Source organism: Oncorhynchus keta, chromosome 35 (genome assembly GCF_023373465.1).
Source record: "Oncorhynchus keta strain PuntledgeMale-10-30-2019 chromosome 35, Oket_V2, whole genome shotgun sequence".
Taxonomy (NCBI): Eukaryota; Metazoa; Chordata; class Actinopteri; order Salmoniformes; family Salmonidae; genus Oncorhynchus; species Oncorhynchus keta.
The window spans coordinates 79,832,777-79,846,852 of record NC_068455.1 but is presented as its reverse complement, the minus strand read 5'-3'; the positions used below and the strand labels follow the sequence as shown (position 1 = coordinate 79,846,852).

Genomic DNA, 14,076 nt, shown 5'->3' with positions numbered 1-14,076 from the left:
TATACTGACCTGTCTAGTAGGTTATACTGACCTCCCTGTCTAGTAGGTTATACTGACCTCCCTGTCTAGTAGGTTATCCTGACCTGGCTAGTAGGTTATCCTGACCTGTCTAGTAGGTTATACTGACCTGTCTAGTAGGTTATCCTGACCTCCCTGTCTAGTAGGTTATACTGACCTGTCTAGTAGGTTATCCTGACCTGTGTAGTAGGTTATACTGACCTGTCTAGTAGGTTATACTGACCTCCCTGTCTAGTAGGTTATACTGACCTGTCTAGTAGGTTATACTGACCTCCCTGGCTAGTAGGTTATACTGACCTCTCTGCCTAGTAGGTTATACTGACCTCCCTGTCTAGTAGGTTATACTGACCTGTCTAGTAGGTTATACTGACCTCCCTGGCTAGTAGGTTATACTGACCTCTCTGCCTAGTAGGTTATACTGACCTCCCTGTCTAGTAGGTTATACTGACCTGTCTAGTAGGTTATACTGACCTGTCTAGTAGGTTATACTGACCTGTCTAGTAGGTTATACTGACCTCCCTGTCTAGTAGGTTATACTGACCTCCCTGTCTAGTAGGTTATACTGACCTGTCTAGTAGGTTATACTGACCTGTCTAGTAGGTTATACTGACCTCCCTGTCTAGTAGGTTATACTGACCTGTCTAGTAGGTTATACTGACCTGTCTAGTAGGTTATACTGACCTGTCTAGTAGGTTATACTGACCTGTCTAGTAGGTTATACTGACCTGTCTAGTAGGTTTACTGACCTGTCTAGTAGGTTATACTGACCTGTCTAGTAGGTTATACTGACCCATCTAGTAGGTTATACTGACCTGTCTAGTAGGTTATACTGACCTGTCTAGTAGGTTATACTGACCTCCCTGTCTAGTAGGTTATACTGACCTGTCTGTCTAGTAGGTTATACTGACCTGTCTAGTAGGTTATACTGACCTGTCTAGTAGGTTATACTGACCTCCCTGTCGAGTAGGTTATACTGACCTCCCTGTCTAGTAGGTTATACTGACCTGTCTAGTAGGTTATACTGACCTGTCTAGTAGGTTATACTGACCCATCTAGTAGGTTTACTGACCTGTCTAGTAGGTTATACTGACCTCCCTGTCTAGTAGGTTATACTGACCTCCCTGTCTAGTAGGTTATACTGACCTCCCTGTCTGGTAGGTTATACTGACCTGTCTTGTAGGTTATACTGACCTGTCTAGTAGGTTATACTGACCTCCCTGTCTAGTTGGTTATACTGACCTGTCCAGTAGGTTATACTGACCTGTCTAGTAGGTTATACTGACCTGTCTAGTAGGTTATACTGACCTCCTGTCTAGTAGGTTAAACTGACCTCCCTGTCTAGTAGGTTATACTGACCTGTCTAGTAGGTTATACTGACCTCCCTGTCTAGTAGGTTATACTGACCTCCCTGTCTAGTAGGTTATACTGACCTGTCTGTCTAGTAGGTTAAACTGACCTGTCTAGTAGGTTATACTGACCTGTCTAGTAGGTTATACTGACCTGTCTAGTAGGTTATACTGACCTGTCTAGTAGATTATACTGACCTCCCTGTCGAGTAGGTTATACTGACCTCCCTGTCTAGTAGGTTAAACTGACCTCCCTGTCTAGTAGGTTATACTGACCTGTCTAGTAGGTTATACTGACCTGTCTAGTAGGTTATACTGACCTGTCTAGTAGGTTATACTGACCTCCCTGTCTAGTAGGTTATACTGACCTGTCTAGTAGGTTATCCTGACCTGGCTAGTAGGTTATACTGACCTCCCTGTCTAGTAGGTTATACTGACCTGTCTAGTAGGTTATACTGACCTGTCTAGTAGGTTATACTGACCTCCCTGTCTAGTAGGTTATACTGACCTGTCTAGTAGGTTATACTGACCTCCCTGGCTAGTAGGTTATACTGACCTCTCTGCCTAGTAGGTTATACTGACCTGTCTAGTAGGTTATACTGACCTCCCTGTCTAGTAGGTTATACTGACCTGTCTAGTAGGTTATACTGACCACCCTGTCTAATAGGTTATACTGACCTGTCTAGTAGGTTATACTGACCTCCCTGTCTAGTAGGTTATACTGACCTGTCTAGTAGGTTATACTGACCTGTCTAGTAGGTTATACTGACCTGTCTAGTAGGTTATACTGACCTCCCTGTCTAGTAGGTTAAACTGACCTCCCTGTCTAGTAGGTTATACTGACCTGTCTAGTAGGTTATACTGACCTGTCTAGTAGGTTATACTGACCTGTCTAGTAGGTTATACTGACCTCCCTGTCTAGTAGGTTATCCTGACCTCCCTGTCTAGTAGGTTATACTGACCTGTCTAGTAGGTTATACTGACCTGTCTAGTAGGTTATACTGACCTGTCTAGTAGGTTATACTGACCTGGCTAGTAGGTTATACTGACCTCCCTGTCTAGTAGGTTATACTGACCTGTCTAGTAGGTTATACTGACCTGTCTAGTAGGTTATACTGACCTGTCTAGTAGGTTATACTGACCTCCCAGTCTAGTAGGTTATACTGACCTGTCTAGTAGGTTATACTGACCTGTCTAGTAGGTTATACTGACCTGTCTAGTAGGTTATACTGACCTCCCTGTCTAGTAGGCTATAGTGACGCCCCTGTCTAGTCGGTTATACTGACCTCCCAGTCTAGTAGGTTATACTGACCTGTCTAGTAGGTTATACTGACCTGTCTAGTAGGTTATACTGACCTGTCTAGTAGGTTATACTGACCTCCCTGCCTGGTAGGTTATACTGACCTGTCTAGTAGGTTATACTGACCTGTCTAGTAGGTTATACTGACCTCCCTGTCTAGTAGGTTAAACTGACCTCCCTGTCTAGTAGGTTATACTGACCTGTCTAGTAGGTTATACTGACCTGTCTAGTAGGTTATACTGACCCATCTAGTAGGTTATACTGACCTACTAGCCCTTAACCAACATTACAGTTCAATGAATAGAGTTAAGAAAATATTTACTAAAGTCAAAAATAAAATGAAAAGTAAAACAATAAAATAACAATATCGAGACTATATACAGGTTATTACGGTACAGAGTCAATGTGGAGGCTATATACAGGGTATTACGGTACAGAGTCAATGTGGAGACTATATACAGGGTATTACGGTACAGAGTCAATGTGGAGGCTATATACAGGGTATTACGGTACAGAGTCAATGTGGAGACTATATACAGGGTATTACGGTACAGAGTCAATGTGGAGACTATATACAGGGTATTACGGTACAGAGTCAATGTGGAGGCTATATACAGGGGGTACCAGTACAGAGTCAATGTGGAGGCTATATACAGGGTATTACGGTACAGAGTCAATGTGGAGGTTATATACAGGGTATTACGGTACAGAGTCAATGTGGAGGTAAAGTGACTATAAACTATAAACGGGTAAATATTTCTGCCATTTGATTTATTGTTATATATATGATGTCTATAACTGTCAGTGTGATGTCTATAACTGTCATGTCTATAACTGGCATGTCTATAACTACCAGGGTGATGTCTATAACTGTCATGTCTATAACTACCAGGGTGATGTCTATAACTACCAGTACCAGTGTGATGTCTATAACTACCAGTGTGATGTCTATGTCTATAACTACCAGTCTATAACTACCAGTGTGATGTCTATAACTACCAGTGTGATGTCTATAACTGTCATGTCTATAACTACCAGGGTGATGTCTATAACTGTCATGTCTATAACTACCAGGGTGATGTCTACTGTCAATACCAGGGTGATGTCTATAACTGGCATGTCTATAACTGTCAGTGTGATGTCTATAACTGTCATGTCTATAACTGTCAGTGTGATGTCTATAACTGTCATGTCTATAACTGTCAGGGTGATGTCTATAACTGTCATGTCTATAACTGTCATGTCTATAACTACCAGGGTGATGTCTATAACTGTCATGTCTATAACTGTCAGTGTGATGTCTATAACTACCAGGGTGATGTCTATAACTACCAGGGTGATGTCTATAACTGTCAGTGTGATGTCTATAACTGTCATGTCTATAACTGTCAGTGTGATGTCTATAACTGTCATGTCTATAACTGTCATGTCTATAACTGTCATGTCTATAACTGTCATGTCTATAACTGTCATGTCTATAACTGTCATGTCTATAACTGTCATGTCTATAACTGTCATGTCTATAACTACCAGGGTGATGTCTATAACTACCAGGGTGATGTCTATAACTGTCATGTCACTGGCATGTCTATAACATGTCTATAACTGTCATGTCTATAACTGTCAGTGTGATGTCTATAACTAACTGGCATGTCTATACTGTCATGTCTAACTGTCTATAACTGTCATGTCTATAACTGTCATGTCTATAACTGGCATGTCTATAACTGTCATGTCTATAACTGTCAGTGTGATGTCTATAACTGTCATGTCTATAACTACCAGGGTGATGTCTATAACTGGCATGTCTATAACTGTCAGTGTGATGTCTATAACTGTCATGTCTATATAGTGTGATGTCTATAACTGTCATGTCTATAACTGTCAGGGTGATGTCTATAACTGGCATGTCTATAACTGGCATGTCTATAACTGTCAGGGTGATGTCTATAACTGTCATGTCTATAACTACCAGTGTGATGTCTATAACTGTCATGTCTATAACTACCAGGGTGATGTCTATAACTGTCATGTCTATAACTACCAGTGTGATGTCTATAACTACCAGTGTGATGTCTATAACTGTCATGTCTATAACTACCAGGGTGATGTCTATAACTGTCATGTCTATAACTGTCAGGGTGATGTCTATAACTGTCATGTCTATAACTACCAGGGTGATGTCTATAACTGTCATGTCTATAACTGTCAGGGTGATGTCTATAACTGTCATGTCTATAACTACCAGGGTGATGTCTATAACTGTCATGTCTATAACTACCAGGGTGATGTCTATAACTGTCATGTCTATAACTACCAGGGTGATGTCTATAACTACCAGGGTGATGTCTATAACTGTCATGTCTATAACTACCAGTGTGATGTCTATAACTGTCATGTCTATAACTACCAGGGTGATGTCTATAACTGTCATGTCTATAACTACCAGGGTGATGTCTATAACTACCAGGGTGATGTCTATAACTACCAGTGTGATGTCTATAACTACCAGGGTGATGTCTATAACTGTCATGTCTATAACTGTCATGTCTATAACTGTCATGTCTATAACTACCAGTGTGATGTCTATAACTGTCAGTGTCTATAACTGTCATGTCTATAACTACCAGGGTGATGTCTATAACTGTCAGTGTGATGTCTATAACTACCAGGGTGATGTCTATAACTACCAGGGTGATGTCTATAACTACCAGGGTGATGTCTATAACTACCAGGGTGATGTCTATAACTACCAGGGTGATGTCTATAACTACCAGGGTGATGTCTATAACTACCAGTGTGATGTCTATAACTACCAGTGTGATGTCTATAACTACCAGGGTGATGTCTATAACTACCAGTGTGATGTCTATAACTACCAGTGTGATGTCTATAACTGTCATGTCTATAACTACCAGTGTGATGTCTATAACTACCAGGGTGATGTCTATAACTACCAGGGTGATGTCTATAACTGTCATGTCTATAACTGTCATGTCTATAACTACCAGTGTGATGTCTATAACTACCAGTGTGATGTCTATAACTACCAGGGTGATGTCTATAACTACCAGTGTGATGTCTATAACTGTCATGTCTATAACTACCAGTGTGATGTCTATAACTACCAGGGTGATGTCTATAACTACCAGGGTGATGTCTATAACTACCAGTGTGATGTCTATAACTACCAGTGTGATGTCTATAACTACCAGTGTGATGTCTATAACTACCAGTGTGATGTCTATAACTACCAGGGTGATGTCTATAACTACCAGGGTGATGTCTATAACTACCAGGGTGATGTCTATAACTGTCAGTGTGATGTCTATAACTGTCATGTCTATAACTACCAGTGTGATGTCTATAACTACCAGGGTGATGTCTATAACTACCAGGGTGATGTCTATAACTGTCAGTGTGATGTCTATAACTGTCATGTCTATAACTACCAGTGTGATGTCTATAACTACCAGGGTGATGTCTATAACTACCAGGGTGATGTCTATAACTACCAGGGTGATGTCTATAACTACCAGGGTGATGTCTATAACTACCAGTGTGATGTCTATAACTACCAGGGTGATGTCTATAACTACCAGTGTGATGTCTATAACTACCAGGGTGATGTCTATAACTACCAGTGTGATGTCTATAACTGTCATGTCTATAACTGTCAGTGTGATGTCTATAACTGTCATGTCTATAACTGTCATGTCTATAACTGTCAGTGTGATGTCTATAACTGTCATGTCTATAACTACCAGTGTGATGTCTATAACTACCAGTGTGATGTCTATAACTGTCATGTCTATAACTGTCAGTGTGATGTCTATAACTACCAGGGTGATGTCTATAACTGTCATGTCTATAACTGTCAGTGTGATGTCTATAACTGTCATGTCTATAACTGTCATGTCTATAACTGTCAGTGTGATGTCTATAACTGTCATGTCTATAACTGTCAGTGTGATGTCTATAACTGTCATGTCTATAACTGTCAGTGTGATGTCTATAACTGTCAGTGTGATGTCTATAACTGTCAGTGTGATGTCTATAACTGTCAGTGTGATGTCTATAACTGTCAGTGTGATGTCTATAACTGTCATGTCTATAACTGTCAGTGTGATGTCTATAACTGTCAGTGTGATGTCTATAACTGTCAGTGTGATGTCTATAACTGTCATGTCTATAACTACCAGGGTGATGTCTATAACTGTCATGTCTATAACTGTCAGTGTGATGTCTATAACTGTCAGTGTGATGTCTATAACTACCAGGGTGATGTCTATAACTGTCATGTCTATAACTGTCAGTGTGATGTCTATAACTGTCAGTGTGATGTCTATAACTGTCAGTGTGATGTCTATAACTGTCAGTGTGATGTCTATAACTGTCAGTGTGATGTCTATAACTGTCAGTGTGATGTCTATAACTGTCATGTCTATAACTGTCAGTGTGATGTCTATAACTGTCAGTGTGATGTCTATAACTGTCATGTCTATAACTGTCATGTCTATAACTGTCAGTGTGATGTCTATAACTGTCATGTCTATAACTACCAGTGTGATGTCTATAACTACCAGTGTGATGTCTATAACTACCAGTGTGATGTCTATAACTACCAGTGTGATGTCTATAACTACCAGTGTGATGTCTATAACTGTCAGTGTGATGTCTATAACTACCAGTGTGATGTCTATAACTACCAGGGTGATGTCTATAACTGTCATGTCTATAACTACCAGTGTGATGTCTATAACTACCAGTGTGATGTCTATAACTACCAGTGTGATGTCTATAACTACCAGGGTGATGTCTATAACTGTCATGTCTATAACTACCAGGGTGATGTCTATAACTGTCAGTGTGATGTCTATAACTACCAGTGTGATGTCTATAACTGTCATGTCTATAACTACCAGTGTGATGTCTATAACTGTCATGTCTATAACTACCAGTGTGATGTCTATAACTGTCATGTCTATAACTACCAGTGTGATGTCTATAACTGTCATGTCTATAACTACCAGTGTGATGTCTATAACTGTCATGTCTATAACTACCAGTGTGATGTCTATAACTACCAGGGTGATGTCTATAACTGTCATGTCTATAACTACCAGTGTGATGTCTATAACTACCAGTGTGATGTCTATAACTACCAGGGTGATGTCTATAACTGTCATGTCTATAACTACCAGGGTGATGTCTATAACTGTCAGTGTGATGTCTATAACTACCAGTGTGATGTCTATAACTGTCATGTCTATAACTACCAGTGTGATGTCTATAACTACCAGGGTGATGTCTATAACTACCAGGGTGATGTCTATAACTGTCATGTCTATAACTACCAGGGTGATGTCTATAACTACCAGGGTGATGTCTATAACTGTCAGTGTGATGTCTATAACTACCAGTGTGATGTCTATAACTACCAGGGTGATGTCTATAACTGTCATGTCTATAACTACCAGGGTGATGTCTATAACTGTCAGTGTCATGTCTATAACTGTCAGTGTGATGTCTATAACTACCAGGGTGATGTCTATAACTGTGATGTCTATAACTACCAGTGTGATGTCTATAACTACCAGGGTGATGTCTATAACTACCAGTGTGATGTCTATAACTGTCATGTCTATAACTACCAGTGTGATGTCTATAACTGTCATGTCTATAACTACCAGTGTGATGTCTATAACTACCAGTGTGATGTCTATAACTACCAGTGTGATGTCTATAACTACCAGGGTGATGTCTATAACTGTCATGTCTATAACTACCAGGTGATGTCTATAACTGTCATGTCTATAACTACCAGTGTGATGTCTATAACTGTCAGTGTGATGTCTATAACTACCAGTGTGATGTCTATAACTACCAGTGTGATGTCTATAACTACCAGGGTGATGTCTATAACTACCAGGGTGATGTCTATAACTGTCAGTGTGATGTCTATAACTACCAGTGTGATGTCTATAACTACCAGTGTGATGTCTATAACTACCAGTGTGATGTCTATAACTACCAGTGTGATGTCTATAACTACCAGTGTGATGTCTATAACTACCAGTGTGATGTCTATAACTACCAGGGTGATGTCTATAACTACCAGGGTGATGTCTATAACTACCAGTGTGATGTCTATAACTGTCAGTGTGATGTCTATAACTACCAGTGTGATGTCTATAACTACCAGTGTGATGTCTATAACTACCAGGGTGATGTCTATAACTACCAGGGTGATGTCTATAACTGTCATGTCTATAACTACCAGTGTGATGTCTATAACTACCAGTGTGATGTCTATAACTACCAGGGTGATGTCTATAACTGTCATGTCTATAACTACCAGTGTGATGTCTATAACTACCAGGGTGATGTCTATAACTACCAGGGTGATGTCTATAACTGTCAGTGTGATGTCTATAACTACCAGTGTGATGTCTATAACTACCAGTGTGATGTCTATAACTACCAGTGTGATGTCTATAACTACCAGTGTGATGTCTATAACTACCAGTGTGATGTCTATAACTACCAGGGTGATGTCTATAACTACCAGGGTGATGTCTATAACTACCAGGGTGATGTCTATAACTACCAGTGTGATGTCTATAACTGTCAGTGTGATGTCTATAACTACCAGTGTGATGTCTATAACTACCAGTGTGATGTCTATAACTACCAGGGTGATGTCTATAACTGTCAGTGTGATGTCTATAACTGTCAGTGTGATGTCTATAACTACCAGTGTGATGTCTATAACTACCAGTGTGATGTCTATAACTACCAGTGTGATGTCTATAACTACCAGGGTGATGTCTATAACTGTCATGTCTATAACTGTCAGTGTGATGTCTATAACTGTCATGTCTATAACTGTCAGTGTGATGTCTATAACTGTCATGTCTATAACTACCAGTGTGATGTCTATAACTGTCATGTCTATAACTACCAGTGTGATGTCTATAACTGTCATGTCTATAACTACCAGTGTGATGTCTATAACTACCAGTGTGATGTCTATAACTACCAGGGTGATGTCTATAACTACCAGTGTGATGTCTATAACTACCAGTGTGATGTCTATAACTACCAGTGTGATGTCTATAACTACCAGTGTGATGTCTATAACTACCAGTGTGATGTCTATAACTACCAGGGTGATGTCTATAACTGTCATGTCTATAACTGTCAGTGTGATGTCTATAACTGTCAGTGTGATGTCTATAACTACCAGGGTGATGTCTATAACTTACATAACTACCAGTGTGATGTCTGAACTCCAGTCCAAAGTATTCTCTCTCCAATAGCTTGAGGTGGCCACACACCTTGTTGAAGAAGTCACATCCCAGGATCCTTTGCTGTGGGGGAGAGACAGGAAGAGACCCGAAGTCATCAGTTACCAACAAAGTAAAAAAAAAAATCAAGATTGAGATAAGAGTCATGCATATCTTATTTGTTGTTTTAAGAGATTTTGCTTTTAGTTGTATTGCTTGCTTGATTTATCTTGGTAAGGTGGGTATTGTACAGGAGAATGTTTTCTCAATGATTTATCTGGTTGAAGAAAGGCGACATCTAAATCTAGTGTTATAGGCTAGCATGGCTAGATGAGGAACCCATTGTTTTCTAGAAGAAATTATTCACAGGTTTGTCACATAATAAACACGTTTAGTGCATTCTACTATATTTATTTTTTACCACAACTTTTATATGAAATGTAACAATTCAAAAATAAGCCTAAAATATATTTATTAGGCTATATTTAACTAATTGACAATATATATGTATTTTTCGTATCCTTCATCATTATCGTTCTCTTTATTTTAACCGGGCGAGTCAGTTCAGAACAAATTCTTATTTACAATGACAGCCTACCGGGGAACGGTGGGTTAACTGCCTTGTTTAGGGGCAGAACGATTTTTTTTTTTTTTTACCTTGACAGCTCGGGGAATCGATCCAGCAACCTTCCGGTTACTAGTCCAATGCTCTCTAACACCTAGGATACCTGCTACCCTCTCGCCATGCACGGCGATAAAATACAGTGTCTCTGTTTTGGGATCCGTTTTCCCCAACTGTTTAGGGGAGTTCTCGGTTCTGTCACGCGCTGTGTCCTTCCCAGCTCGGTCTGACTCACACCGTCGTTAATTACCGGTGCCGCTGGCGGAGGAGATGAGAGAGGCGTGAGAGTGACTCCTTCTCTTGCACTGTGACACAACCGAACCTGGTTTTTAGGCCTGTTGACACGACGGGGGCGCGCCTGCATCCGCTCATTATTGTGTCATTACAGGACAGCGAGGCGCGAAGAGAACCGTCCCGTAAACGGTCATCAACAACGTTTAACGTCCACCCTTACAACACTCTCAACAACTAGGCTATCAAACTACCGATTAGAACCGTCAGCTGGCCAGAGAGAGGGAGAGGGGGAGTGTAGTGGGTATGGTGCTGAACACAAACTAATCTCTAGTTACTGGCATGTATATCGTCTTTATATCGTCCATCCACCATCCACCCTTTCCGTCTCTCTGTGTCCAGGCCGCTAATAGTTATTTCAACCTGGGGGCAGAGAGGCTGGTTACTCAACTTAAACTCACTGGAAGAATAGGGTACTACTCACCCCTCTCCTTCTCAACACACAAATATACCACTATCCTCAAGGCTATTCACATCTCTCTCTCTCTCTCTCTCTCTCTCTCTCTCTCTCTCTCTCTCTCTCTCTCTCTCTCTCTCTCATCTCTCCGTCTCTGTCTCTCTCTCTGCCCCCCACCCCCATTGACCCCCTAGTCAAAACACACACAGCAAGGGGCCTTTCTCCTTTATTTTCCGTTTCACTCTCCATCCCCCCATCCCTGCAGTAAATGCCCGTGAGTTCCCGGTCACCCGTGCGCTCTGACAGAGAAAGCATGCATGCAGATAATGGGACGAGGAATAAAGTCTACTTTACAAGGACAACACCGCGAGCAAACGACCCCCCCCCTACACACATACACACATATCACTATACATCTTTCCATCTTGCCTCTTGGTTATGAGTATGACGTTTTGTAGACTAAATATATAGGTAAAAAACAACCAACTTGTCATGTGCCATATGTTTCTGGTAATTGCGAAGTGGTATTATTTTCTAGTCGAATCACAGGCTACAGGCACTTGGACTGTTGTCTTTCTACAGAAACTTGTAAACAATAATATAATTGATATAATTGTTTTGATTTACCTCGACCTCAAACACGCGCTCGCTGTTGTCCAGAAAGATCACGCGGAGCTGCAGTGTTCCCTTTGAGACGCGGGGAGAGAGGAACTTCCTGCGCCGGTCCCCCATCTCTCTCTCTCTGGTTCCGGTCCAATCCAAACACCTTTACAACAAAAACAACAACAAAAATAATACGTAAACGATACCGGAAATTCCTGTGTAGCAGTAGAATCCTCAATTCCCAGTTGCCAAATGCCACTGTGTCTCCAAAATGAAGACGCGATTTACGCACTCTCCTCTGTCTGCTCTGTGCGTTTGAAACCTCAACCGGTGAGGCAGCAGCAGCCTATAGAAATGGACCTGGGTCTGGTAAAGGCAGCTGGCGTTAACCCACACACACGATCCTGTTACTTGGTGTGGTGGACAATAGCAATCTTTTAAACGATGTTTTCCCCGTTATGACGCAACATGTTATGTGTGTGTGTGTCTGTGTGTGTGTGTGTGTGTGTGTGTGTGTGTGTGTGTGTGTGTGTGTGTGTGTGTGTGTGTGTGTGTGTGTGTGTGTGTGTGTGTGTGTGTGTGTGTGTGTGTTGGTGTGAGTGTGTTGAGTGTACTATTGTGTGTGTGTGTGTGTGTGTGTGTGTGTGTGTGTGTGTGTGTGTGTGTGTGTGTGTGTGTGTGTGTGTGTGTGTGTGTGTGTGTGTGTGTGTGTGTGTGTGTGTGTGTGTGTGTGTCACTGAAGGTGTCATATCACTCAGCTCATATGAGGGTACTACACTTTGAAATATTATCTGTGCTCTGACATGTCAAGGTCCCGGTCCATTTTAGGTGATCATGTTAGTAATCCTCAAACACACACACATACACACACACACACACACACACACACACACACACACACACACACACACACACACACACACACACACACACACACACACACACACACACACACACACACACACACACACACACACACACACACACACACACACACACACACACACACACACACAGACACACACACACACACATACACTCACACACACACATACACTCACTCACACACACACAGACACACGCACACAGACACACACACACAGACACACGCACACACACACACACACACACACACACACACACACACACACACACACACACACACACACACACACACACACACACACACACACACACACACACACACACACACACACACACACACACACACACACACACACACACACACACACACACACACACACACACACACACACACACACACACACAGTCTCCAGTCAGAGTTGGTGTCAGACAGCAACAGTATTCTCACAGGGCAAAGCAACACAGCCGACACACCCCTTGACGAACGATGCAGTACTTCCCTGAAACAAGTCATGAGGTCGAAGGAATTATCCGTAGAGCTCAGAGACAGGATTGTGTCGAAGCACAGACCTGGAGAAGGGTACATTTCTGCAGCATTTCCCCAGGAACACAATGTCCTCCATCATTCTTAAATGGAAGAAGCTTGGAACCACCAATACTCTTCCTAGATCTAGCCGCCCGGCCAAACTGAGCAATTGGGGGAGAAGGGCCTTGGTCAGGGAGGTGACCAAGAACCCAATGGTCACTCTGACAGAGCTCTAGAGTTCCTTTGTGGGGATGGGAGAACCTTCCAGAAGGACAACCATCTCTGCAGCACTCCACCAATCAGGCCTTTATGGTACAGTGGCCAGACGGAAGCCACTCCTCAGTAAAAGGCACATGAAAGCCCGCTTGGAGTTTTCCAAAAGGCACCTAAAGGACTCTCAGAAAAAAGATTATCTGGTCTGATAAAACCAAGATGGAACTCTTTGGCCAGAATGCCAAGCATCACGTCTGGAGGAAGCCTGGCACCATCTCCATGGTGAAGCATGGTGGTGGCAGCGTCATGACTAGTCAAGATCGAGGGAAAGATGAACGGCGCAAAGTACAGAGATCCTTGATGAAAACCTGCTCCAGAGTTCTAAGGACCTCAGACTGGGGCGAAGGTTCACCTTCCAACAGGACAACAACCCTAAACACACAGCCAAGACAACACACGAGTGGCTTCGGGACAAGTCTCTGAACATCCTTGAGTGGCCCATCCAGACCCGGACTTGAACCCGATCAGACTTCTCTGGAGAAAAATAGTTGTTCAGCGACGCTCCCCATCCAACCTGACAGAGCTT

General features: G+C 41.9%; 1 protein-coding gene across 1 annotated transcript in view; it reads right to left on the bottom strand.

Annotated features, from left to right (window-relative positions):
* The window catches only part of LOC127915542 (FERM domain-containing protein 7), a 60,707-nt gene extending 48,496 nt beyond the window's left edge, over positions 1–12,211 (bottom strand). The window contains exons 1-2 of the mRNA XM_052495717.1: positions 11,891–12,211; positions 9,933–10,037 (exon numbers count right to left, since the gene is read on the bottom strand). Of these exons, the coding sequence (XP_052351677.1) occupies positions 9,933–10,037; positions 11,891–11,995 (210 nt within the window). The 5' untranslated portion in view covers positions 11,996–12,211. The remainder of the gene's footprint in view (positions 1–9,932; positions 10,038–11,890) is intronic.
* Positions 12,212–14,076: the final 1,865 nt, after the last annotated feature.